This window comes from Bubalus bubalis, chromosome 11, assembly GCF_019923935.1.
Source record: "Bubalus bubalis isolate 160015118507 breed Murrah chromosome 11, NDDB_SH_1, whole genome shotgun sequence".
Taxonomy (NCBI): Eukaryota; Metazoa; Chordata; class Mammalia; order Artiodactyla; family Bovidae; genus Bubalus; species Bubalus bubalis.
Genome location: NC_059167.1, coordinates 90,028,386 through 90,052,624, shown reverse-complemented (window position 1 = coordinate 90,052,624; position 24,239 = coordinate 90,028,386). Strand labels below are relative to the sequence as shown.

The 24,239-nt window shown below is 51.9% G+C and overlaps 1 protein-coding gene across 10 annotated transcripts in view; it reads right to left on the bottom strand.

Annotated features, from left to right (window-relative positions):
- MEGF11 (multiple EGF like domains 11) overlaps window positions 1-24,239 on the bottom strand; it is a 315,087-nt gene that overhangs the window by 9,467 nt on the left and 281,381 nt on the right. For 2 of the 10 annotated variants that reach the window (XM_044925410.1, XM_044925403.1), the window contains exons 13-23: window positions 23,211-23,313; window positions 16,385-16,531; window positions 15,899-16,033; window positions 10,551-10,679; window positions 9,417-9,545; window positions 8,804-8,932; window positions 7,794-7,922; window positions 6,214-6,450; window positions 4,604-4,722; window positions 2,349-2,415; window positions 1,603-1,704 (exon numbers count right to left, since the gene is read on the bottom strand). In XM_044925410.1, coding sequence (XP_044781345.1) covers window positions 1,603-1,704; window positions 2,349-2,415; window positions 4,604-4,722; window positions 6,214-6,450; window positions 7,794-7,922; window positions 8,804-8,932; window positions 9,417-9,545; window positions 10,551-10,679; window positions 15,899-16,033; window positions 16,385-16,531; window positions 23,211-23,313 — 1,426 coding nt within the window. Of the gene's footprint in view, window positions 1-1,520; window positions 1,705-2,348; window positions 2,416-4,603; window positions 4,723-6,213; window positions 6,451-7,793; window positions 7,923-8,803; window positions 8,933-9,416; window positions 9,546-10,550; window positions 10,680-15,898; window positions 16,034-16,384; window positions 16,532-23,210; window positions 23,314-24,239 lie in introns of those variants that run through there. The other 8 variants (XR_006543029.1, XR_006543030.1, XM_044925405.1 and 5 more) reach the window with 5 other exon arrangements.

Sequence of the window (24,239 nt, the reverse complement as noted above, 5' to 3'; positions counted from 1 at the left end):
AAGCCATCCCCACCCCCCTCCCCCACCAGTTTTTAACTGAGGCTGCAGTATTAGTCAAGGGATACAGCAAGTGCTTACTAAAATACAGTTAGACTCCACTTAACTCCCCAGTGTCTGACACCCAAGACCAACACATGGCTGTTCCGATACCTCCTCATGCCGCCTCCATATAGAGTTCCCTGGTGGAATTTGCGGAAGCCTACTCCTATCTCCCTGCTTTCCACACGGTACTGAGAGCAGAGCCAGGTCCAAGTTTTCTCAAGTTTGCTATTCTTCTAAAGGACCTAGAGGTACCTGTGCCCTTCAGAAATAGGACTGCGACAATCTGAACCCCTGGCATCTTTATCCTGGGACCAGGGCTTCCTTTGCCCTCCCTGAGGGATGGAGGCTAGGCTATTAAAAAGTTAACCCCCTTTTTATAGAACAGAATACAGACTCAAAGAAAGGCAATGACTTGTCTGAGACCACACCAAGTGAGAAGTTGAGCTCCACATAGAACCCAGATGTCCTGAAGTACACCCTCCCATTGTTTACCAGCCTACCTCGGTGTAAGCCAAAAAATGACGTGTGGTGGCTTTGGCTGTAGTGATTGAGAGAGAGATCTGGGCTGAGCCCAGAGGATGCTTCCAAGTGGAAAGGGGTGCAGGGTGGTGATTGTGTGTGTGTATGTTGCAGGGGGTGGGGGTGGGGATTGTATTCTGTGGGATTATTGAATGTCCTGAGCACTGCTCCAGGGGCTGACAGCCGGGAGCACGGCCTCCTGGGTATAGGCCCAGGGTTTCTGAAGCCCATAACTACTTAATGGGTAGATGAGTTCAGACCTTTGCTCTTCTTACTGCCCCTGGACCCAGAGACCTGCAGGGGTTGCTAGAGCTGCATTTCAGTTGAGCTCTAGAAACCAGCTAGAGCCTGAATTTAGGCCCCACGGGTGTTCAGGGTGCCCTCAAGGGCAGGGGCACTTTGTTGGGGGCCCACATTCTCTGTTTGTTCATTGGACCTACTTCTGTAACTCCTACCCCACCTCCTCCCACAGTAGGGACTGACCTTCAAAGTCTCCTTTTTGCATCTTTCCCAAGCTATCAGGTTTGAGCCTAATATATGGGCCCAGAGGATGTTGGTTGACACGTCTGGCCTCAACCTCTCTAGATCCCTACTGGACCACCTGCCCTTTGACCTAGGAGTGCTTGGTCTGGGCTCTCCCTCTGGGGTTCTTTGGGCTTTTTGGCCAGTCTACTCTCTCTGTCATCCACACCCATGGGCCTAAAGATGTAGCCATCCCCAAGTCATTTCTCAGTGGTTTTGGGTTGTATTCCGTGGTCTACAGGGAGTGTGGTTACGCTTTGTTCCCTCCACGTAAAACCAGTTGCAGTTTTTACGTATCCACTGAGCATGATAGCAGGAATGACTGAGGAATCCAGACAGGTTTCCTTCTTCCCATGGGGAACTAGGCTTGTCGGAGGGAAGGGGCTCAACAGGGAGAGTTCTGGGTCCATGGGGGTGGGTTAAAGGATAGGAAGGGGATTTGGGGTAGGTGCTGGGTCTGGTCTTATAGGATGGCCTCGGGGGTCCAGGGGATAGAGGGTATAGGGCTAGGAGTCTAACCTGGCGAGTGTAGCTCAGCGGGGCGGCTGAGGTGTCTAAGTTCAATGTAGAAGTCTTCGGGCGGGTACCTGGCCTCCAGGGCACTGATCTGGAAATGGGAGTCTAGTGAGAGGAATGACAGGGAGCAGCCATTATTCCCAGGGCCCTGGTATGGCAGGGGAGGGGTGCCTAATACAGGGGTGGGAGGGGGGACAAGAGGCAGGTTGAAGGGAATTAAGGCTTCTGTGAAGCATCCAAGGGAGCCTAGAGCCAGTGGGGCCAGTGGGGTTTGCTAGAGCTGAGGCCAAATGGCCTTGCTGCCTCTCACCCCCATCCCTCACCCCACCCCCCACAGAAATTGGTGTCACCAGGGCAGTGGGGCAGAGGGAAGAAGTCCTTGAATGGGGCACCTTGGTAGCAGGGCCTGGCTCAGGCAGGGGGTCCCTTTCCCAGATGGTAAGAGCATCTTTTGCCTCCAACCTGAATCCCCACACCTGGACCCGAGCTTTCTCCCTTGTGGTCCTGGGTCACAGCCACCCTCACCTACCCCCTAGTAGGAATGAAAGGGGCCCTGGGCTTCATCTGCTTATGAGAACTGAAGTAGGGGCTTGGGTTTCCTCCCCACACCCCTTTTTCCTGGGGGAAATCATGCTTAAGATTTGTCTACTAACTCTCCCTTGGAGCTGGGACAGGGCCCCTGTCAATGTGGGAGGAGGAGAAGGCAGCAGGGCATGAAGGCCAGGGACCAGACTCAAACCACTACTGACCTAACACGTTCACATAGCTGTAGGGGGTCCAGCCTGCCATGTCTCTGTCAAGGGACTTGTTACTGAGCTGTTTGGAAAGCAGGAGAACGAGTTAATATCTAGTGCCCTTGAGATGCCCCTGCCCAGCCTTTGCTTTTGCCCACCCTCGTGTACCACCCCTGTGATGACCCTGACCCACCTAGGTGCTAGGTCATTGGGGGGATGGACGAGGTAGGTGTTCCATGACAGGCCACCATGGGGTGGCTGGGCCCAGTGGGAGCTGAGCATATCTAAGCTGTCTGGCTGAAGCTGTAGGGCTTCCAGGCCCCGGGACAAAGGGGAGCCAAGAACTGACCTGAGCCAAGCTGGCCCTGGCGGGGGAGGCAGGTCAGCCGGGTGGGGCTGAGCTGTGGGAGGCAGTGTTGGCAGTGTCTTGGCTGCAGCATGGCCCTCTAGCAGAGGGGGCGGCGCTGAGGCTGCCTCCAGCATCAGTGTCCCCTCTGCCGCCTGATCCAGGCTGAGTGAGAGCGTCTCCCTTTCATGTGAGCAGGGGAAGGCGTCGGGATAGGGTGTCCCTATGGTACTCCTCTTCCTGCACTCTTACACCTGCCCTTCATAGGAGGCAAGGATCGTTGTTCTCATTTCACAAATGGGGACCTGAGTCCTGCTCGTGGGCTCTATGCATGGTCACACACACAAGAGCTGGGTCTACACCTCAGGTCTCAGCTCCTGGACCCATGTCCTTTCCACGTCATCACAGCTGCTTGCCCCTGCTACGCATCTGCTAGGCTGAGGGTTCTCGACTACACAGAACCACTTTGGGGTAGGGTGAAGTGAGCCAGAGGATCACCAAGTGGGCTGCATTGCAGTAACTCCACTCCCTGACTTAGTGAAAGAGGGTGACTGGTACTTCGCTGTTAGAATGAGACCAGGAATGACAGAGACACAGGGACTTGGCCTCTCATCCCTGGCATCCTTTGCTTCACGTCTGCTGTAACGTGGCTCTTGTTAATCAAGGGCCTCCTACTGGGAAACGTCTGGATTCCTTTCCCTTGGCTCCTCAGATAGGCCTAAAGCTGTGAAGCTGGGTTGGAGCTGATGGTCACAGGCTTTGCATGTGGACCTCAAGGTCCCTTGCATGCAGCACTCCCATTCCATAGGAGAACTGAAGTTGAGAGCCCTGAAGAGTGACCTTTGGGTGCTGGCTTGACAGTAGTAGCCCTTGGGGCTGTACGGGGTCTGTGCTGTTGTTGCTGGGGGGGTTCAGGATGCATTCCTACCAGATCTGTGGTCTGTGGATGTTTTCTGTGGGGCAGAGGGGGAGAAATGATCCCTACAGCGCTAAGGCCTGGAGGATGAAAACAGTGCTTCTGTACATGTTTCTGACCCAGGACAGAGGTACGAGAAGCCAGGAATCCTGGGACTGTACCAATCCCCCCTCCCCCAACCTCCCCGTGATCCATGGTGTGTATGTCTGCATGCGTGCAGCGTGACCTTGTGGTCTTTGGGGGCTGTTTCTCATTTCTGAACCTCTCTGCCCATTATAGGTCCTGGCATACTGGGAGCGGGGGTTAGTACATGTGTGTGCTGAGACGTCCTGCCTGAGGGCCTGTGACTTATGTAAACATCAGCCAGCGCTATGTTGGAAGCTGTGAGGGAGGGCCCTGTCCAGGGTGGTACACACCTGACCTTGAAGTCCTGCCCGACTCTGTCAGTGGACACGCTGGCTGTGGCTGATGTTTCCGTGTCCCGTGTGGTGGTTCTGATAGCAACGTATGTTGTGGGTGTGTACTGATAACATGTCGTGTGTCCAGATATAAGGATATCAGGTGGCACCTGAGCACTGGTAGTTACTCTGTGCGCTTGTGGCACACGTGGTGGTACCGTACTGCAGTGATGAGTGGTGGGGTGTTTTCATTGTATGTGTTAACATGAGGCAAAAGTGGTCACGTGGTTGTGTGTGATTACAAGATGATCACATGCCTTGGCACACAGGGTATGGGGGTGTGTGCTTCACTGAGTGGTGCTGCGGGTTGGTTACACGTGATGTGTACTGGTTGCATGGCCCGTGTTGGCTCCATAGAGCCTGCTGGCTTCCTCCCGCACGCTTCATAGAGTGTACACGTGGGCTCACAGGGCTCCGTTTATTGTATTGGCGGTTGGTTCCGTGCAGACCCTGGGTAGGGCAGTGGTGGTGCGGTTTCTTCCCCGGGCAGAGGGGAGGGCTCAGTGGGAAGACAGTGGATGGGGACTGGGGAGAGTCAGGGGCCCGGTACCTTGGTGGGGCTGTTCCTGTCCAGAGTGCTGGCCTGGCTGGTGGCAGGCCCCCCGCACGCCAGTGCGTGGTAGCTCGAATTGGAAAAGCACTGGGCGTGGCTGCTACTTTGAGACAAATCTGGGAAGAGAACAAGGTGCCACATACCATCATACCCCTGCCCCTGGCACGAGACACCCCTAAGCTAATGCTTGGTGTGGCTGCCTTGAGAGGGCTCTGCAAAGTCAGGCAGCCAAGTCCCCCATCCCCCGAGCTTCCTGGCATCTACTGTTCCCCTTGGAAGCCTGTAGAGCCTGACTTGCCCCTTTGCTTGTGTTGGCCCTGCTTGCAACATGCCAGTGTGGGCGGTGGTACCAGCATGAGAAGTGTTAGTTTGACAGCCTCAGTATCCTTGAGTCGCTGTGTAGGGCTGAGCTGACCCTCCCCTGCCTCCTCTGGGGTCAGATCCCAGGAGTGAGGCTGTAGAGAGAACCCCACTCCTGGCCTTGCCCTCCTGCAGATTCCAGGACCTCCACACTGGGCTGGGGAATTCCAGTGGGATGGTCTGGGAAAACCCAGCCAATCTTGCTTATTATGGTCAGAGAAGAAAGTCCCCAAATATATAAGCTTTGGGACTTCATCAGAGGATCTCAGCTTTGGCTGAAACCCAGGGCGGCACGCAGGCCAGCAGCTCTCTCAGGCAGGGTCTGTGCCCGGGCCTGGGATGTGCCGTGCGTAGCACAGAGCTGGGCAAATGGTAGGCCACACTTCGCAGGAATGGCGTGTCAGCAGGCTGACGTGATCTCTGGGCTTTCTAAGGTAGCCATGAGCCGTGGAGCCAGCTGTGGAGAGCTGGCATCCTGTGCCCCCCTCCGACAGGCCTACCCTCCTGTGGCTCAGGGCTGGGGGCAAAGTTAGGGCATTTTGACCTCTTCAGTTTAATGAAATATGAAGCAAAAAGCTGTTCCTATTTCTAAGGCAGCAGTCTAGGGTTAGGGGAGAGGAAGGGTTGGCCCAAGAGCCCCATCCCCACCTCTCGGACTCCCAGATCAAATGCCTGCTGGCATTGGTACCGGATTTGTGAACAGGCTGGGTTCCCGCAGACCTGGCTCGAGGGACATTGCCCACGCTTTCAGCACTGTCCCGTCTCACTGCACAGATCGGGCCCTCCTAACTCTGGGAACTGGGAGGGAGGGGTGCTCTGAGGCCTTCTCCAAGGAAGCAAAAAGGTGGGCCCCAAGGCTGGTTTCCTGAGGTGGTGCAGACATCAGGCTGGAGAGAGGGTCCCCTGCAGCATTTAGGAAAGTTACTGCTTCGTGTGGGTGTTCTGCGACTGAAGCCCAGTGAGAAGGGGAAGCTCTGGAGAAATGAAAGAAGGCTGCTAACCATAGCTGTTGAGAGTGGGCTCCAAGGAAGTGGCACTCCCTGGGAGCCCTGTCTACCTTTCCAAGTTAGCTCCTGCTGCTCGCCGCCACTCTCTCTTTCTAGGGGAGTCTGAGCAGCCAGCCCTGCAGGCACCACCACCCACCTGCAGCAATAAACCCGGGGTCCCCAAGAATACCGTGTGGTTCCTGCTGGGTTGTGTGTGTGTTGTGGCGGTGGCAGCGGGAGGTGCTGGGGGCATAGTCTCACCTGAGAGGGAGTAGTCAGTGCTGGTCATCCTCATGGCGGGCGTGTAGGAGACGCGGGGAGCCAGGTCCCGGCCCTTCTCTTTTTGTCGCCGCCGGCGCCAGGCAAACAGTCCCAGCAGCACCACGATGAGGAACAACAGGAGGACAATCCCTGTGACGGCACCCACCGAGTGCCGCTCTGCACCCAGCGCTGGGCTGATCTTGGTGTAGGGGTTCAGCTCCTCCATCATGAGGGCAGCTGCGGACAGAGGCGGAGCTGAGCCGGAGGCAGGCCTGCTTCCTCTCAGGCCACCTCAGCCTGGGGCTAGGCTCCTTGAATGTCGGGAGACCCTGGTTCAGGTCTTGGCCCTATTCCTCAATCCCTTCAGCATCGCGTGTTTGGCGTTGTGTTCAGCTGTCTACCCAGGTGGAGTCCCACCCAGGGACATGGAGCAAATGTGATCATAGATGGGAAACAAATCATAGGTGTTTAGTGAGTATTTTACTTTGTTCTAAAACTGAGTTACAGATAATAACCCATTTGCTCTTCCTAGTATCCCTCAAAGGGATGTTTATAAGTCCTATAAGAAATAAAGACTATTCCCCTTTCACAAATGAGGAAACTGAGTCACTGAAAGGTTAGGTAACTTACTCGAGATCACACAGCCAGTAACTGGTAGAGTTGGGTTTCTCAGGAGTCAGGAAAAGCTGGATTCAGCCCCTCTCCCTGTTTACCAGCTGTGTGACTCTGCGTCCTCGGTCTGCCCATTTGTCACACGGGGACAGTAACCCCACTGTGAGCACTAATCGGAGACTGGCAGTGAAAGCTGGGAGTGCTGAACCAGTGTGCTCAGGATTGCTGCTCCTGAAGCGTCACCCCTCTCAGAGAGACGTGTGCGGGCTGGCCCCCATCCCCCGTCCGAGTGCAGCAGAAATGTCTTTTGCCCCTTTCCTGTACTGTGGATGCTTGCGTGCCAATTCCCGTCCCTGTTTCCTCGAACCAACAGCAGAAACCATTCATCCAGTGCTCACTCACGATCCAGGCACCATACTGAGTCCTTTACTCACATAATCTCAACTTGGTCGTTACAACTACACTCTGCGGTCTTGTCTGACCATAGACCTGGAGCCGAGGATGAGCCCTTTTGGGCTCCTTGCGTCTCAGCAGAACCCTGTGTCTTTCCGCTTTGCGTGGGGATAACAGACCGCCCCCCCCCCCCCCCCCCCCCAGCAAAAGGAAGCAACCTGCCCAAGCACTCCTGGTGGGTCATGGCAGGACCAGAATCTGGCAGCGCTTCCGGCTCGTTCATCTCACCTTTCCACAGCACTAGCTGCGGTTACCCTTCCTTGGCTTGCAGGACTTGTCAAGGATGAGCAGAGGGAAGCAGCGCCCGAGAGGCTGCCCGCTCCATCAGCCTCTCCGGCGCCTGAGTACCCCTCCCCAGCCCACCCCATTCCACTCCCAGGCTCTACCCAGATGTGAACGAAAGGAAGTCACAAAGTTTTCTTACGCAATTCAGTCATTCCCGCTGGAATCTCCCCAGAGCCTCCCTCCATGGAACCCTTTCCTAGCCCTTGGGAACTCTGCCGTCTGTGCCTTACCTTGGTCACACCGGATCCCTTTGAATCCAGAGCTGCAATAACAGGTGCCAGTGACGTGGTCACAGGTGGCATTGTTCATGCACTCGCATAGCTGCTGACACCCATAGCCAAAGGTTCCTGGGGCGCATCCTGTGAAGCACGAAGTGGAGGTGGCAGAGACCTGCGATGTGCTTACTGTCCACCCTGCCCATCCCACATGTGGGCAGCGGTGATGATTCTGCCTCACAGAGTAAGCCAGGTAAGTGGCTCAGACGGTAAGGAACCTGCCTGCAAGGCAGGAGACCTGGGTTTGATCCTTCGGTTGGGAAGATCCTCTGGAGAAGGGAATGGCTACCCACTCCAGTATTCTTGCCTGCAGAATTCCACGGACAGAGGAGCCTGGTGGGCTAAAGTCCATGGAGTTGCAAAGAGTCAGACACAACTGAGCTGTTAACATTTTCACTTTCATGGAGTAAAGCCTCTTTGTGTTCTGGTTTGCTACTTGGGGCAAGACGACACCTATAACCCTGTAGGGGAGGGATGCCCACCCCTACCTCCTCACCTGGTCCAATTGACACAGCACCCTCCAGTGTCAGGCCCCAAGCTGGGTGCCACAGGGGTTTCAACGAGGAATCAAACAAGGTCTGCTTTGCTTTCTCTCATTAAGCTCCTTCTTTTCCCAATAAAGCCTCTGCTGCTGCTAAGTCGCTTCAGTCGTGTCCGACTCTGCGACCCCATAGACGGTAGCCCACCAGGCTCCCCCTCCCTGGGATTCTCCAGGCAAGAACACTGGAGTGGGTAGTAAAGCCTCTGCTCTGCCTCAACTTACCCATCCCCACCCCAATTGGAGGAAAAAACTTCAAACACCAATGTAGGCCCAACCTTCAGGTTTTCTCCTTGGGACCTGCTCCCAAAGTCAAGAGAACAGAGGGTGCAGGGCCCTGAGGGGTGGGCCGTGAAGGGGCAGGCTTCCCCAGCAGGAGGCCGCGGCCCCGCATCGACACCCGGGCTCAGGGCTCAGGGCAGCTTACTCTGCTCACAGTGTTGCCCGGTAAAGCCTGTGCGGCAGGTGCACTTGCCACTGATGTGGTCGCAGCTGGCGCCGTTCTGACACTGGCACACTCGCCCGCAGTCCTTCCCATAAAACGCTGCTGGGCAGCCTGGAGAGAAACAGGGTGGGGATCTGCATTGGGACCAAGCTCGTCTCATCTTCCCTTCTCTCTCTCAGCACGGGCTGAAGGCCAGTGAGACCCTGCACCGAGCCACTCCACGCTCAACCCTCACGCTGAAGCGGGTGGGGAGTCCTTTGGACAAAGGTGCCCTGGAACCAGAGGCAGGCTGGTGTCTCTCTGCTGCACAGCCACAGGCTGCTCTTCCCCACTCAGGGCCCCCTGTCCAGGGAGCGGCTGGTCTTGGTGATTGCTGGGGTACCTAATGGCCCTGATCTTCAAGGATTGGGCCCCATCAATCCCCTGAAGCCAGCCACCCTCTCCAGCCAGTCCCAGGGGTGGAAGGTGAAGTGGTTAGCTCACAGCCAGGCACCTGTCTCCCTCCCTCCACTGCAGGCCCGGACGATGCCCACGGCAGCCAGCAGGCTGCAGCATGGGATTCCAAATAGCTGGGAGGCTGGAGGGCGGGGCTTACGCTGCGTGCAGAAGAGTCCGGTCCAACCAGGGGTGCAGTGGCAGGCCCCATCCGCGGCGCTGCAGCTCGCCCCGTTGTGGCAGCTGCATGTGTGGAAGCAGGCGGGGCCCCAGAACCCAGGTGGGCAAGCTGGGGGTGGGTGGGATGCAGAGGGTGAGGGCAAGGCAGAGAGGGGCAGACGGAGAGGGAGGGAGAGGAAGGGGGAGTGCATGTCAGAGCCCAGGTGCCACGATGCACCCGGCTGGCATTTCCTGACTTGCAGGGGGCTTAACCCCTGCGGCCACAACTCCTCCAGTCACCTCTTGACCCAGGCACCCCGGATTCCTGGTGATTCTCTGTCCACTCTCCCAGCTCTGAGGGTTTCTGAGGCTTCCCTCTCTGGGGACTGACTGTGATTTGGAGCGTGTGGGTGTCTGTGGTAAATGGTAGACACGTGGTTTACGGTGTGAAAACTGTGTGCTAACTTCCCCACGAGGATGGGGATTTTCCCAGGGCAGAGAGTCTCTTGGCTGGTGAGCTCCCTGAGGATGACACCGCCTTCAGCACGGAAATGCCTTCAGGCCAGGCTATCTAACTGGGACCTTGCTAGGAGTACTGGCTGGGTCTCACCCATTAGCCAAGGACTCCACAGGGCAGAGGCTGGGTCTCTGCCTTTAAACTGGAGGTCCCTGTTATCTCTGTATCAGACTGGGTTCAGCTTACAGCACCTACAGTGCCCTGTCTGGGCCTGTGATGCCCAGGACATCATTCACATGAGCTACCCAGAGAATGCCCTCACCCCTCAGGTGACTGCCCTGGCCTCCCCTTACTTTCCTGCTCCCTCTTCCTCCCCATCCAAACTTAGCGGCTACTCCTTGCTCAGGTTCTAGGACTATTAATACGCAGCATTTACAGTATTAATGATATTACCAATAATGTTCATATCTTTAAAACTAGCAGTTAATAATGCCGGTGATCACTCCTAGGAATTCATCATGTTAGCTGTAGAGACTCTCTGGGACTCAGGTGAACACTCCTATCTGCAAAAGGAGACTTCAGCCTTGGGAGGTGGAAGCACCAGGGGCAGATAGGTTCTGGGCCTGACCTTGGTTGGGCGCTTTTCTGAGGGGCATTCCCAGGGGGGCAGCAGCTTACCCTGTGAGCAGTCTTTGCCGATCCATCCAGGGAAACATTGGCAGGAGCCATCGATGGGGCTGCAGGTGCCGTTGTTGGCACAGGAGCAGAGCTGGGCACAGTCCTGCCCAAAGTGCCCTCCAGCACACACTGTGGGCACAGGATAGCCTGGCACCTGCTCTCCCACTTGCACTCCTCAGACCACCACCCATAGCCACACCCCTTTTCCCAGGCCACAGTGGCCCCCATGGGGTCATGGATCAGGTGGGAACTGCCTGTCTCAACACCCCCATTTCCACAGCAGTGAGTTCCTCTTCTTGAGCCCACAGCTGCCTTCTTCCTGACCGCCTCTGACAGGAATGGGCTGAGGCCCACAGGGGTAGAATAACTTGGCTGAGGTCCCACAGACAAGTGGTGAGGCTGGGAATTCCACCTCTGCACCCTACTGCTTCCTGCCCGCAGCCCTCGGCTGTCCATGACCACACTTTCATCAGCATCACTGATCCCACAGCCGCAGGGCAGAGAACGTTTATAGCCGGGAGAAGAGGGACATGTGGGGTGGCCGGTCTGTCTGCAGTTAGCTGGAGAGGGGGCCGGCCCCAAATGTCTGTCCCTGTCCCCTGTCTCTCCAAATACAACTATTCCTTGAGCTTCCACTCAGCCTCCTCAGGAGAACCTTCCTGAGTCCACAAGGGGCTCTCCAACATGGAGCTCCGGTCGTATTTCCACTTTGAGTCACTTGCAGGATTTTGGGCCCAGCCCCTCCTGGAGGAATCACTCTCTCGTTGCTGGAAGAAGGGCTGATTTCCTCAACCAAGCTGCAAGCTCCTTTTAAATACTAGGTATGAGTTCACTAAGCACCTACCTCTCATTTCTCTTGAAATCCATCCTCCACCTGCTTCCTAGAGCCTGAGCTCTCTAAATCACAGCCTTCTTCATTGCACTCCAGTGCCCAGCTCAAACATCCTCAGTGGCTCCCTGTTGCCCCAGAATAAAACCTAGATCCTAGAGATCAACCCTTAAACATACCTCACCCAGAAACTGGACCACACACCATCTTCCAAATAACACCCCATGCCTTTCCTTGTCTGTGCCTTTAACTGTTCCTCCCAGAGTTTCCCTGACTCTTGTGCCCAGTTGTGGAAATCCTACCCTGCCTACAAGACTCATCTTAAGTGCCACCTTCCCGGTGATCACTGTATAGTAGACAACAAGTCCTTTAATACCAGTTCTCATCTTCCTTAGAAGTAGAGTTTACTGGGCTTCTGGCCACCTGTGCAGCTGGGTAGGTGTGACTACCTTCTGACCAATGGTAAGTGGAAATGCATGTCTTTATTCGCCCATTCCTGCCTCTTATTGAAGAATAACGTGGATTATGGAGGAAGATTGTGGGTAAGATGGCTGGAGCTCAAGCAGCTACCTTACACTAGAGGTGAGCCATATGCCGAGGATGGCAGAACAAGACAGAAGCAGCTTGGGTCCCTGACACCTTTGAAAGCTAACCCGCCGTTTCCTAGTAACCTGCTTCTGGATCTCTTTATTTATTTTAATGTATGAGAAAAACACAGCTTGTCATTTTCAATTCAGTTATTTTGGTTTTTTATATTATAGCTGAACTGAATCCTGGTATATTCACCCCCTTCTCTGTTCTGGGAGCCTACATCCCTGTTTGAGCTTCTAGGACCCTAGTCTGTTAGTTTCTTCCCTGGCCTTCTGTTACTGTGGCTTGTGAACCATTTCTGGCCAGGCCTGGGTTCCACCCATGTCTGTATCCCCACCACACTTAGAAGAACAACAGGTGCTCAAGGCTGAATATGCGGAAATAAACTGCTGCCCCTGCTCCCCGCCGCTGCCTCCCACCAAGTTCTGCGAAAAGGCTGAGTTCAGAATTTTCGCCTCTGGACCGCAGGCTTTGTGAGGGCAGGGAACTTGCCTCTCTGTTTCTTTGTTGTGTCTGAGTGCCCAGCACAGTGCACGGCATACAGCAAACACTCAAGAGCTATTCCCCAAGTGGCCAAACTCTGCCTCAGGAGCAGTGACCTTCCAGTGGGTTCTGAAACTGGAATCAGTGGCCCCTGTCCCTTAGAGCACCTCTCAACTCAACATGCTCCCCTCGAAGCCCGGCTCCAGCCAGCCCTACACCCTCCAGGATGGCCTCCTGCATCCCTGTTATGGGGGAGGAACTCCTTGCATCCCCAAGGCCCTCATTTGGCTGGGCCACACAGAGAATCACGGGAAGGTGGTGATTTTTGAAGAAAAGCGACTTCCCTGGGCCCACGGCCCTCACCACTCCCTATGCCACACTGCCCTCACCACTCCCTATGCCACACTGCCTCATGTTGCCAGCCCTCCCCCGACTAGATGGTGGGCAGCAGCTGCCTAGGATCTGTGTCCATTCTGTGTCTCTCCAGGACGTTGTTAGCAACTGGGACAAACAATAAAGGCAGCATGGTGTACCAGGCTCGCCAGCCAAAGCTTTGGCTGCTGGTTTTATTTATGTATTCAATAAGCACTTCTATGTCTCTTGCATGTACCACTGTTCAGAGTGCTTCACAAATATTAATTAACCTTGTAATACTCTCATTATTATACATGTTCATTATTACTCCCTATTAAGTCTACAGATGAGGAAACTGAGGCATCGAGAGGCTAAGTAACTTGCCCACAGCTAGGAAGTTCTGCCACTCACTGTCTCAGGACCTTTGAGCAAGTCTGTTTCCTCATCTTTGAAATGGGGCTGATAATCCTTGCCCACGAGCCTTGGGCTGTAGTTAATGGTTGTGGGAACCCTGGTTGCTCTGGGCCCCTGTGCTCTTCCCTAGCAAAACCGTTAGCTCCTTCCAGGGCAGGTCCACCGCCAGGAGGATGGCATGCACATCACCTGTTTGCAGCTCAGCCTCTCACTTCTGTTTCCTGAAAAACAGGTCAGCCTCTGGGAGGTACCTGATTTTGGGAATCCATCCCCTAGTCCTGGCCCTCTGTGGGGAATGGGGTGCCAGAGATGCTCCACTGACCCCGTTCTTAAAACTAACTCATCTTCGCTAACAAGACAGTCTTATCTTTGAAGTCTTTCTCACATACACAAGGCTGACAAATTCACCCACAGAGCTGCTAATGTGATCAGTCTAATGCATTAATTGGTTGACTTCTTAGCCGAATCAAGAGTGAGGCAAAGAGAGGAAAGGTGGAGAGAAGGGGGTGGGGGGAGCAGGTGGGGGGGCTGGTGAAAAGAAAACATCTGGTTATATTTAATCTATGTTTAATGATTCTGCATAAGCAATGTCTGTAATTTGTAACTCGCTGAAAAGCCAGTCATTAGAAACTGTCAGTTCAATTTTTTACAAGGTTTGAGACTTAACCAGGGCAGTTGCCATTAATAGCAAACTCTATTAGATCTATATGTGGAAAATACTCATTAGGCCAGCGGGCGATAAATCAGACATTGCAGGATCTGAGAGTTACTCCTCGAGCTGCTTAGGTCCTAATTTAGACCCAGTCTATCTGTATTGACGGCTTGGTCTCTGATGTTTAATAAGTAAACCTCAACGTGTCAGGTTATGATTAAACTGTCCTAGGAGGGATGCAAGCAAATGAAACTGTCACATACATTTCCTGTGGGGTTCCAAACTTCTCATGACCTCAAAGCATCATGGAGTAAACTTCCCACTCATACATATTAACGGCCCACACGCTTACAAAAATAGCCGAGCTCAGTGGTCATTATTCATCAAAAGGATTCAGTCCCCTGGGAAGCAGTGAGCTCTCAAAGGAAGTATTTAAGCAGAAGCCAGATGAAACTCTTTCATAGATGACCTTGAAGTTGCTTTTAATTCTAAGGTTACCTTAGACAAAGATCTCTTCGCTCCTTACAGGTTAAAGTACAAATTCTGCATCCTTGTCTTCAGAACGTTTCAGGAGTCCCCAGACGACCTTCCCAGTCCCCTTTGCCACCCACAGCCCCTGAATCCTCCTGTCACTTCCTACGGCTGGACAGTCACAGATCCACCCCTCTGTGCTTTGCCCAGGTTGGTTCCTCCACCCACAATGCTTTTCTTCCATCTGTCTTTTAGGCTAAGTTCCAGTTGAAATCCAGCACGGGATGGAGCTGTCCCCCATATCCACCCTGACTTGGCCTAACTAAGCCAGGGACAGCAATAAGTCATGATGGGCACTGCAGCCAGCTTCTGCCTTCAGCCTGGTTGTTAAATACTCAGGAATTTCACAACTGGTTAAACCACTAGTACCTTCAAATCAGCCACGGTGGGAATATCCACATCATGGAAATTTGCATACGACACAAATTACGGCTTTTTTTAACCGCAGATCAGTGCAATAAGCTTAACTCCCCTTTCAACTCCCAATGAGTGGAAGAGGTTGGCTGGAGTGGGTGCTGTGAATTCCGCAGCTGAGACATGAAAGCGTGTAGTGGGGGATTAGTGATGTTGGCTTGAGTGTGAGGAGAGAAGGGCTGGGAAGTTGCCATCTCCAGCGAAGCCAGAACCATCTCCTCTGAGCTCCCACAGCCTTCTCTGCCTTTCCCACTTGACATGCAGGACTAGCCATTTGCGGCCACTTTGTATGCGGACCTCAGCTATGCTTGTTTCATTTTTCATCTGTTTAGACTGGGCTTTGGAGTCAGAATTTGATTCTCACCTCTGCTACTTGCTGGACTTCCCTAGTGGCTCAGACGGTAAAGTGTCTGCCTACAGTGGGGAAGACCTGGGTTTGATCCCTGGGTTGGGAAGATCCCCTGGAGAAGGAAATGGCAACCCACTCCAGTACTCTTGCTTGGAAAATCCCATGGACGGAAGAGCCTGGTAGGCTATAGTCCACAGGGTCGCAAAGAGTCGGACACGACTGAGTGACTTCACGTCACTTCTGCTTCTTGCTAGCCATGAGACCATGGAGAAGTATTTTACCCTCTCTGAGCCTGTTCTTTCAATTGCATAATGGCTTTTTCTCATGGCCCGTGATATCCAATTCTTATTAAGGTAGCTCTAAGCCCCCCAAAGCTGACTCACTGAAAAATATCCTGATGCTGGGAAAGATTGAAGGCAAAAGGAGAAGAGGATGGCAGAGAATGAGATGGTTGGATGGCATCACCAACCCAACAGACATGAATTTGAGCAAACTCCGGGAGACAGTGAAGGACAGGGAAGCCTGGTGTGCTGCAGTCCGTAGGGTCACAAAGAGTCGGACATGACTTAGCGACTGAACAACAACAACAAACCCTGAAGAGCCGAGGAACTGCCTCCACAGAGCCTGATGAGAATCCTGAACCTTTCTTCCCTTCTACTCCCCTCCCAGGATTCCTCGTCTCCCTGCCCCCCCTCCCTGAACACCCCTCTCCCCACCCCTGGAGAGAGTACCTTGATTGCAAAGGGCTCCAGAGAATCCAGGGAGGCACTCGCAGATGCCACTGATGTGGTGGCAGGGCCCGCTGCTGTGCACGCAGAGGGGACACGGCTGGGTGCAGCCATGGCCATAGAACCCGGGGGCACAGACTGGGGGTGAAGGGGAGATGGTGGTCAGCAGCTCAAGGGGCACCAGCCAGCCTGGCTACCTGTCCAGTCCCCCACAGTGTAGAAGAGAGGCTTCTCAAAAGTACCGGGAGAGTTGCATCCACCCACACCTCGGAGGGCCTGTTCCTTTCTATAGGGAGGAGTGGGGGTGGTCCTATTTCTACAGGGGAGTCAGGCTGGGCCCTGAACTTGGGGACAGAAAAGGTTGGGAGAAAGGGGATTAGAGGAAGGGATTTGATGGGGGCCAAACTCTGTAAGCCCAGCCTCTCTGCAGCTGGGAAGGAGTAAGGAGGAAGAGCTGTCCAAGGTCTTTGGGGTGGGGGCCAGCCTTACCTCTCTGGCACAGGGGTCCTCGGAAGCCCGGGGCACACTCGCAGCTCCCATCCTCCGGGGAGCAGGAACCGCCATTCTCGCAGCTGCAGGACACAGAGCAGTTGGGGCCCCAGCGTCCAGGGGGACACGTGCTGTCGCAGTGGATGCCTGTGGGCCAGACAGACTCGGTCAGTGGTGAGGGTGAGGGTGAAAGGAAGAATGATGGGGAGGGTGCACTAAGAAAGGGGTGTGGGGTGGGCTGGAGAGGCGAGCACATCTGGAAATGTGGAGGAACAAACAGAGGCCTGGATGGGCAGGGAGGGCTTCTAGGAAGAGGCGAATGACTGAAGTATAAGTCCTGAAGACCAAGTAAGAATTGACAGGTAAAGGAAATCCTATGTGCAAAGAGCAGGAGGCGAGAGAGAGAATCATGCCTTGAAGGATAATATAGCGTAGTGTGTTGGAGCATAAAGTACTCGATGGGATACAGCAAAAGATGAGGTTGTGGGAATCAGAAGGGGTCAGATCATGAAAGGCCTCCTTTGCCTTTGACATCTTAGCTGAAATCCAAGGTTAGTGACGTGCTGCAGTCCATGGGGTCACAAAGAGTCAGACACAACTGAGTGACTGAACAACAAAGGTTAGTGGAGCAAGTAAGTGCCATGATGGGGGTGCTAAACGAGCTAGGAGTGAGTTACATGCTCACCCATGTTAGTCCAGGGGCCATTGGTCCTTGCAGGGCCCCAGCCAACCAGCCCCTGGGCAGTGGCCCAGAGAGTGGGAGTTCAGATTCTTTTGACCATAGTCCTCAGTGTAATATGTATTTTATATCAAATGTGCATACATATGAATAATAGAAACCAGTGCTCTGCAAATGACATTTACTGTCACTGACTATGATGCAATCTGATATTTTCTCTGCACTATGATGTATTCTATTTCATTAAGAAAAAAAAAAAAAAAAGCTAGTTGTGACCCAACAAATTGATTTAATGACCTTCAGTTTGACAAACAGTGGCCTAAGGGGGAATGGATGGAATCTGTCAGAAAGAAGAACAAGGCCTACACAATCTTTTTGAGTTGAGAAAAAGGAAATATATGTTGGGGGTGATTACAGCCTGCAGGCTGAGAAGGAATTTTAAAAGGCCTGAGGCTGGATACCCAGCTCTGTGGAGGGGCTTCCTCCCAGGCAGAAAGGCTGCTAGTCCGACATGCACAAGGTGAATGGACCATGGGGGCCCCGGAGACCAACTTGGCCATGGAAGGTGAATATCAGAGGCTCAGAGAGGAGCAGAATTAGTTTAAAAAGCATGTCTGCCTTGATATAAGGACAGGGATCATGAGAAAGAGAAAGAAGTGGGAGGAAGACATTCAGGCTCAGTGAACAGAGTCGGCCCTAGCAGCAGCAGGAGAGCGGTGGGACCAATTTAGAGGCAGGCTGGAATGTACAAGCCCACCTGGGCTGGCAGGAAAGGGGAGAGGGCAGAACAGAGGCAGAGAGTGGGGGAGAGGGAATCAACTGGCTGTATTCCCCTCCAGCGCTTCCGCCCAGCCCGGCTCCCTATCCCTCCCTGGGCTCTCCTCCTGTGACAGCTCAATTCTACAGCAGGGTGGGGGCTTCTGATGCCACTCTGCAGAAAACTGGCCTCTGTATGGAGGGACCCTGATGCTGGGAAAGATTGTGGGCAGGAGGAGAAGGGGGCAACAGAGGATGAAATGGTTGGATGGCATCACCAACTCAATGAACATGAGTTTGTGTAAACTCCGGGAGATAGTGAAGGATAGGGAAGCCTGGCGTGGGGTCGCAGAGAGTTGGACATAACTGAGCGACTGAACAATGGAGGGAAGTGGGTGGGGGGAGATTCTCCCAGGAAATGCCAGTGAGAATCTGGTGGTCACATTTCACTCGGCAATGGAGGTCTCTCCCAGTGGAGTTTCAGGTTCACAAGAGGTGGCAAATAGCATGAATGGACTGAAGGGCAACCTGGGGCAGGAAAAAACAACAACGCTGTTTGAGATAAATGGAGAGAGCAGCATGGATGCATATACATGAACATATGTCAACAGATAGCCAATGGGAATTTGCCATATGACTCAGGGAACTCAAACTGGGGCTCTGTAATAACCTAGAGGGTGGGAAAAGGTGGGAGGTGGGAGGAAGATTCAAGAGGGAGGGGACATGAGGTACCATTTCACACCAGTCAGAATGGCTGCGATCCAAAAGTCTACAAGTAATAAATGCTGGAGAGGGTGTGGAGAAAAAGGAACCCTCTTACACTGTTGGTGGGAATGCAAACTAGTACAGCCACTATGGAGAACAGTGTGGAGATTCCTTAAAAAACTGGAAATAGAACTGCCTTATGATCCAGCACTCCCACTGCTGGGCATACACACTGAGGAAACCAGAAGGGAAAGAGACACGTGTACCCCAATGTTCATCGCAGCACTGTTTATAATAGCCAGGACATGGAAGCAACCTAGATGTCCATCAGCAGATGAATGGATAAGAAAGCTGTGGTACATATACACAATGGAGTATTATTCAGCCATTAAAAAGAATACATTTGAATCAGTTCTAATGAGGTGGATGAAACTGGAGCCTATTATACAGAGTGAAGTAAGCCAGAAAGAAAAACACCAATACAGTATACTAACGCGTATATATGGAATTTAGAAAGATGGTAACAATAACCCTGTGTACGAGACAGCAAAAGAGACACTGATGTATAAAACAGTCTTATGGACTCTGTGGGAGAGGGAGAGGGTGGGAAGATTTGGGAGAATGGCATTGAAACATGTAAAATATCATGTATGAAATGAGTTGCCAGTCCAGGTTCGATGCACGATACTGGATGCTTGGGGCTGGTGCACTGGGAGGACCCAGAGGGATGGTATGGGGAGGGAGGAGGGAGGAGGGTTCAGGATGGGGAACACATGTATACCTGTGGCGGATTTATTTGAATATTTGGCAAAACTAATACAATTATGTAAAGTTTAAAAATAAAATAAAATTTAAAAAAAAAAAAAGAGGGAGGGGACATATGTACACCTATGGTTAATTCATGTTGATGTATGACAGAAATGAAACCAATATTGTAAAGCAATCATCAATCAATTAAAAATAAATAAATATTAAAAGAAAAAAACCCCAAAATCAAAAGCCATGATGTGCCTCAAGGAATTCTTGTGCCTGTGGATGTTGAAAATGTGAGATTCGGACTGCAGGCCGAGGGGCCCTGCTGCTCTCTGGAGGCGCACTGGACTAAGGCAGAGTTCCACTATCGGACAGGGGCCTCTGATCCCACCTGTGCATCAAGCGCTCTTTGTTAGGCTGCCCAAGGCACGTGCATCACACGCAGATACAGCTCTTTCCTAACACTATGACTTGATATTACTGCGATTAATAAAACAATGCATGCAAAAGTACCCCTGTACTCATGGCAGCCGGTCACTCTCATGTTTTCCCCAAATCAGTAGACATTAGAAATATAGCTACTCTCCTGTCTGGGATCCTCAAAATGTTTTCATGTCAAAAATGTGTCCCCTTTTTTTTTGGAGATTAAGAATCAAAGGTGTAAGGTGATTATGCTCAGATTGCAGATGGCTGCAAGGGCCCACTGGGTTCTGGGTCTGCCAATTATTCTACTCTAGGTCTGGTGCCATGGGTGAGGCTCTTGTTTGAGGTTCTTTTATGTCCTAAGACCTCCTTGGAACGTCAGACATTGGCACCTAAGTGGAGAGAAGAATCTAAAGGTCAGTTGCACTGGAGCGGTCAGCGCGGCTGGCCTTGGCCTAAAGGGAGGCGCTCTCAGAACTACAGCTTCTGAAGAGGCGTGGTGTCTTCAGTCAGCTGCCTTCTCCAGGCCCTGTCTGGGGATAATAATGTCCCTTGGGGGCCCTCTCCTTTTTACCTTAGAGAATCTGAGGTTTTGTTTTTCAGGGCTGTCTACACATCTATATTGATGGGGGCAGCTAGACTAAGAATCCATGTATTGTGACCTCTAGTTCACATCACAAGGCCAGTAGCAACTCAGCAGCCCACATTCTTCATGCACTATTTTAGGTCCTCCTCATCCAGGAAACCTTCCTGGATGTCTGCCCAGGGATTCAAGCATATATTTGATAGTGGCATACAGCTTTGTCCCTACCTATCATTTGAATAGTTCATGTATGTGCCCTGGGGAGACAGGGATCATGGTTTATTGACACTTCTGACTCTTTATCCAGGTCCTCCCAATAGGCAGGGAAACCATCATCATCATTTCTGCATCTCTAGCACCCAGGACAGTGTCTGGCACACAATAGGTGCCCAGGGTCTATTACTATTATTGAATTCTGCCATTTACTCCTGGGCCTAGTTCAGGGCCAGCCACATGGTAGCTGCCAAATAAAGACTTGGTGATGGTTTGGGTCAATAAATGCTAGTTGAATGAAGAAATGGTTCCCCTTTACAGTGCGATCCTGTGCCTCCTGTTGGCAGTAATGTCCTGAGACCTTGGACAGCTCCTTTTCCTCCTGTGTAGCAGGAGGAGATAGGAGCAGATCATCATCAAGGTCTCCTCACTTCAAGGCGAAAATCCATATATGGTTACAGGCCAGTTTCTTTCAACTTATTTCAATAAACATTGAATTAGCAGCTACTATGTACAAGGCAAGGTGAATTAGACATCATGGTAGTCAAGAAGCCTGTGGGTGAGGGGAGAAGACATGCACTTGCTTAAAACAAAGAAAAACAAGTGTTGAGGGACGTCCCGGTGGGCCAGTGGTTAGGAACCCAGCTTGCAATGCAGGGGACGTGGGAGGTTTGGCCCCTGGCCGGGGAACTAAGATCCCACATGCTGCAGGGCAACTAAGCCCACGCGTCACAACTAGAGAAAGCCTGTGCTGCAACAGAGAGTTCACACGCTGCAAAGAGGAGTCCACACACAGCAATGAAGACCCAGGGCAGCCAAAACGATGATAATTTCTAAAAAGTGTTGACTCAAGGGACGAGCAGTATGCCAGGGGCTAGGTGGTCAGGGGTAGGTGGGGAGGGCTCGCTGAGTAGGAGGCTGGGGCCTGTACCCCAAGCCCTCCCTATCTTTCCTTGGTTTTCTTTTACTTGAACAAATTTCAGGACATCAATTGCTCCTTTGAAATGACTTCAGGACCATGTTTGGGGAAATTAGTTTTAGAACAGCAGAGACCTTGCTGAAAGGTTGTCCATCACAGACAGAATTTTTAAGCACCAGATGTCATTAAAATCTTATCAGTTCACTCAAAATTAAGGCAATGAAAAATTAAAGTGGATTTCCATTTGACTCCAGCTAAGAGTGTAGGGTGTTGGTAACCAGGGTGGAGTCTAGCTTTGTACTAAGGGGCAGGACAAGGGGGTCAGATTGAAGATGCTACAGAGGAAGCAATGCCCCCAGTTCTTGACTTTGGTTGTGGAGAAAAGAGGTTGCTGAGCAGCCTGGTGTGAATTCTTATCTGAGGACATAGCCTGCCAGCCACGCCTGTATTTTTCACTCCTTGCTGTCCACCACTTTGGGAATGGCCAGTGGGTTCATTCATGCAACATGTTGTTAATATTGTGTTTGTGGCTTACACTTACTGAACACCTACTATTGTGCCAGGTACTGTTAGCACTTACAGGTATTAACTCATCTAAACTTCCAAAGGACCCTGTAGTTATAAGGATTATTATCTGCATCTTATGGATGGAAAATTCAGGCCCTGAGAGGTTAAAGGACTTGCCCAAGGTGGCCTGGCTCCAGCTCTGTGTCCTTAACCATTTCTCCGTGTGTGACAGTCACTGGATACAGTGGAGAACAAGGCGGATTGGTCCCTGCCTGCACAGAACTGATGGTCAATGTGGAAGGCAGATAATAAACAAATAGTTACTCAATCAGAGTTCAGTGACAATTGAAGTAAGTACTGCTGTTAGGGTATTCTGAGAATTAAAATACTGTAGGGTATTCTGAGAATTAATTAAAGGAGTTCTTTCATAATCTTGGCCAGGTTGCAGAGGTGGTGGTATCCGAGCATAGAGCCTTCTCAGAGGAAGTCATCTTTAAGTTGAAATATGATGGATGAGATGGTATTATCAGGTAAAGAGAAGGAGAAAGAGTGATCCAGGCAGAGGGAATGCACATTTGATGCCTGGAGTCAGGGAGACAGTTGGCCCACGTGGCTGAAGTAAAGTGAGTGATGGGAGGGGGCATAAGAGAGGTGGAGGAGTTAGGAAGGGCCAGACCACGTGGGCCCCAGGTCACTGGAAGGCATTTGGATAAATGCCATGGGATGCCATTGAGGCATTCTGAGGCTCAATGTGACATGAACGGATCTGGTCACCATGTTCAGAGTAGGGGCAGCTGGACAAAAGGGGAGGCCCAGAGACAAGAAGGAGGCCGAGGCAGTGCCGGGTGAGGGGTGGTGCTCAGTGTACAAGCAGAGTGGCAGTGGCTGGCGAAAGATGGATGGATTTGCAGTATATTTAGGGGGTGGACTGCCAGGTCACATGTAGGGACCAGGAGTCTAAGCCTGGGCGAAGGCGAAAGTTTCTTGTCTGTCTCCACCATATCCTCTGTAAGCACAGACTGAGCACCCACACTTTTGTCTGACTTGTTAAAAACTGGTCTGTCCCCAGCCCTTAGAAAAGAGCCAGTACAAAACAGGTGTTCAATTAACGTTTGTTAATTTGAATGGAATGGAGAACGGAAGCCCAGAGGAGATAAAGGAAAGATGCATTCCTAGGAAATCAAAAGAGAAAGTGAAGGAGAAAAGAAGGAAAAGTCAAGAAAAGGCAGCAGAACACCAAAAGCTCAGTTTCCCAGGAGCTGGAAGGTGGCGCGGTTGAGGGGGTTACCTGTCCACCCGGCCAGGCAGCAGCAGTGGCCTGTGACGGGGTCGCAGCCATCGGCATGGCTGCAGTCACACCGTTCACTGCAGTTCAGCCCAAATGTGCCATCCTGTGGAGACAGAAATGGTGAGATCTAGACCCCCAGAGGTTCTCACGCTTCTGTGGGATTTTGATGACAAAACTGAGCCGCTACCCAACAAGGATGCAGAGAAACTGGGGCCGGGGCAAAGTGAAAGCACGTTTTTATAATTGGGGATTCAATGAAGTCATTCCCCAAATTTTCTTGGCTGCATTATGCAAAGTACGCAGTTTGGAAGGAGGGAAGTGAGAGTCCTTTCCTACTTCTCAGAGAGCTATAATGATCATTAATTAACATTGGAGATGAAAATGCACTTTGCCAGTTTTAGAACATTGATCACATATAAAGAAGGATTATGATTTATTCTTCGTTACTGGGTAAGAAGGTGGCGATCGATGTTTGTTGTGTGCTCAAACGTTAGCTATCAAGAGTCTTATTTAACTCATCTCTCTTAATCTTCACAACAACTCTATGAGATGGTTTCATTATATCCAAAATTTAAAGATGAGGTGAAGTAACATGCTCCAGGCAACATAGCTAGGATGAAGCAAAGCCAGGATTGGAACCCAGGACTGTAGGACTCATTCAATAGACCATCAGTTACTTTAACTTATTTGTATCATAGACTAAGATCCAGGGAGTAAGTGTAGGTGGTTATTGTTGGATAATGCTTGATTTAGTCCTCCCACACCTTGATCATAAAATTATAGGCTGTTGGAGTTAGAAAGAAACTTAGCCATTATCAACTCTGGCAACTCTCATGGATTAGGAAGGGCTGTCCTGTACCAGCTGTGTCATGAAGGATTCTGGAGTTGCATCTGGGCTCAGGTAACTGTGCCAGAGTCAATAATGGTTATCAAGAGCACCCTGGGGAAAGTGACTCCACATCAGCATATCCCCAGTATCTACTATTTTACAGATGAGAGGGCTGAGGCTGAAAGTAGGACCGAGAGGTT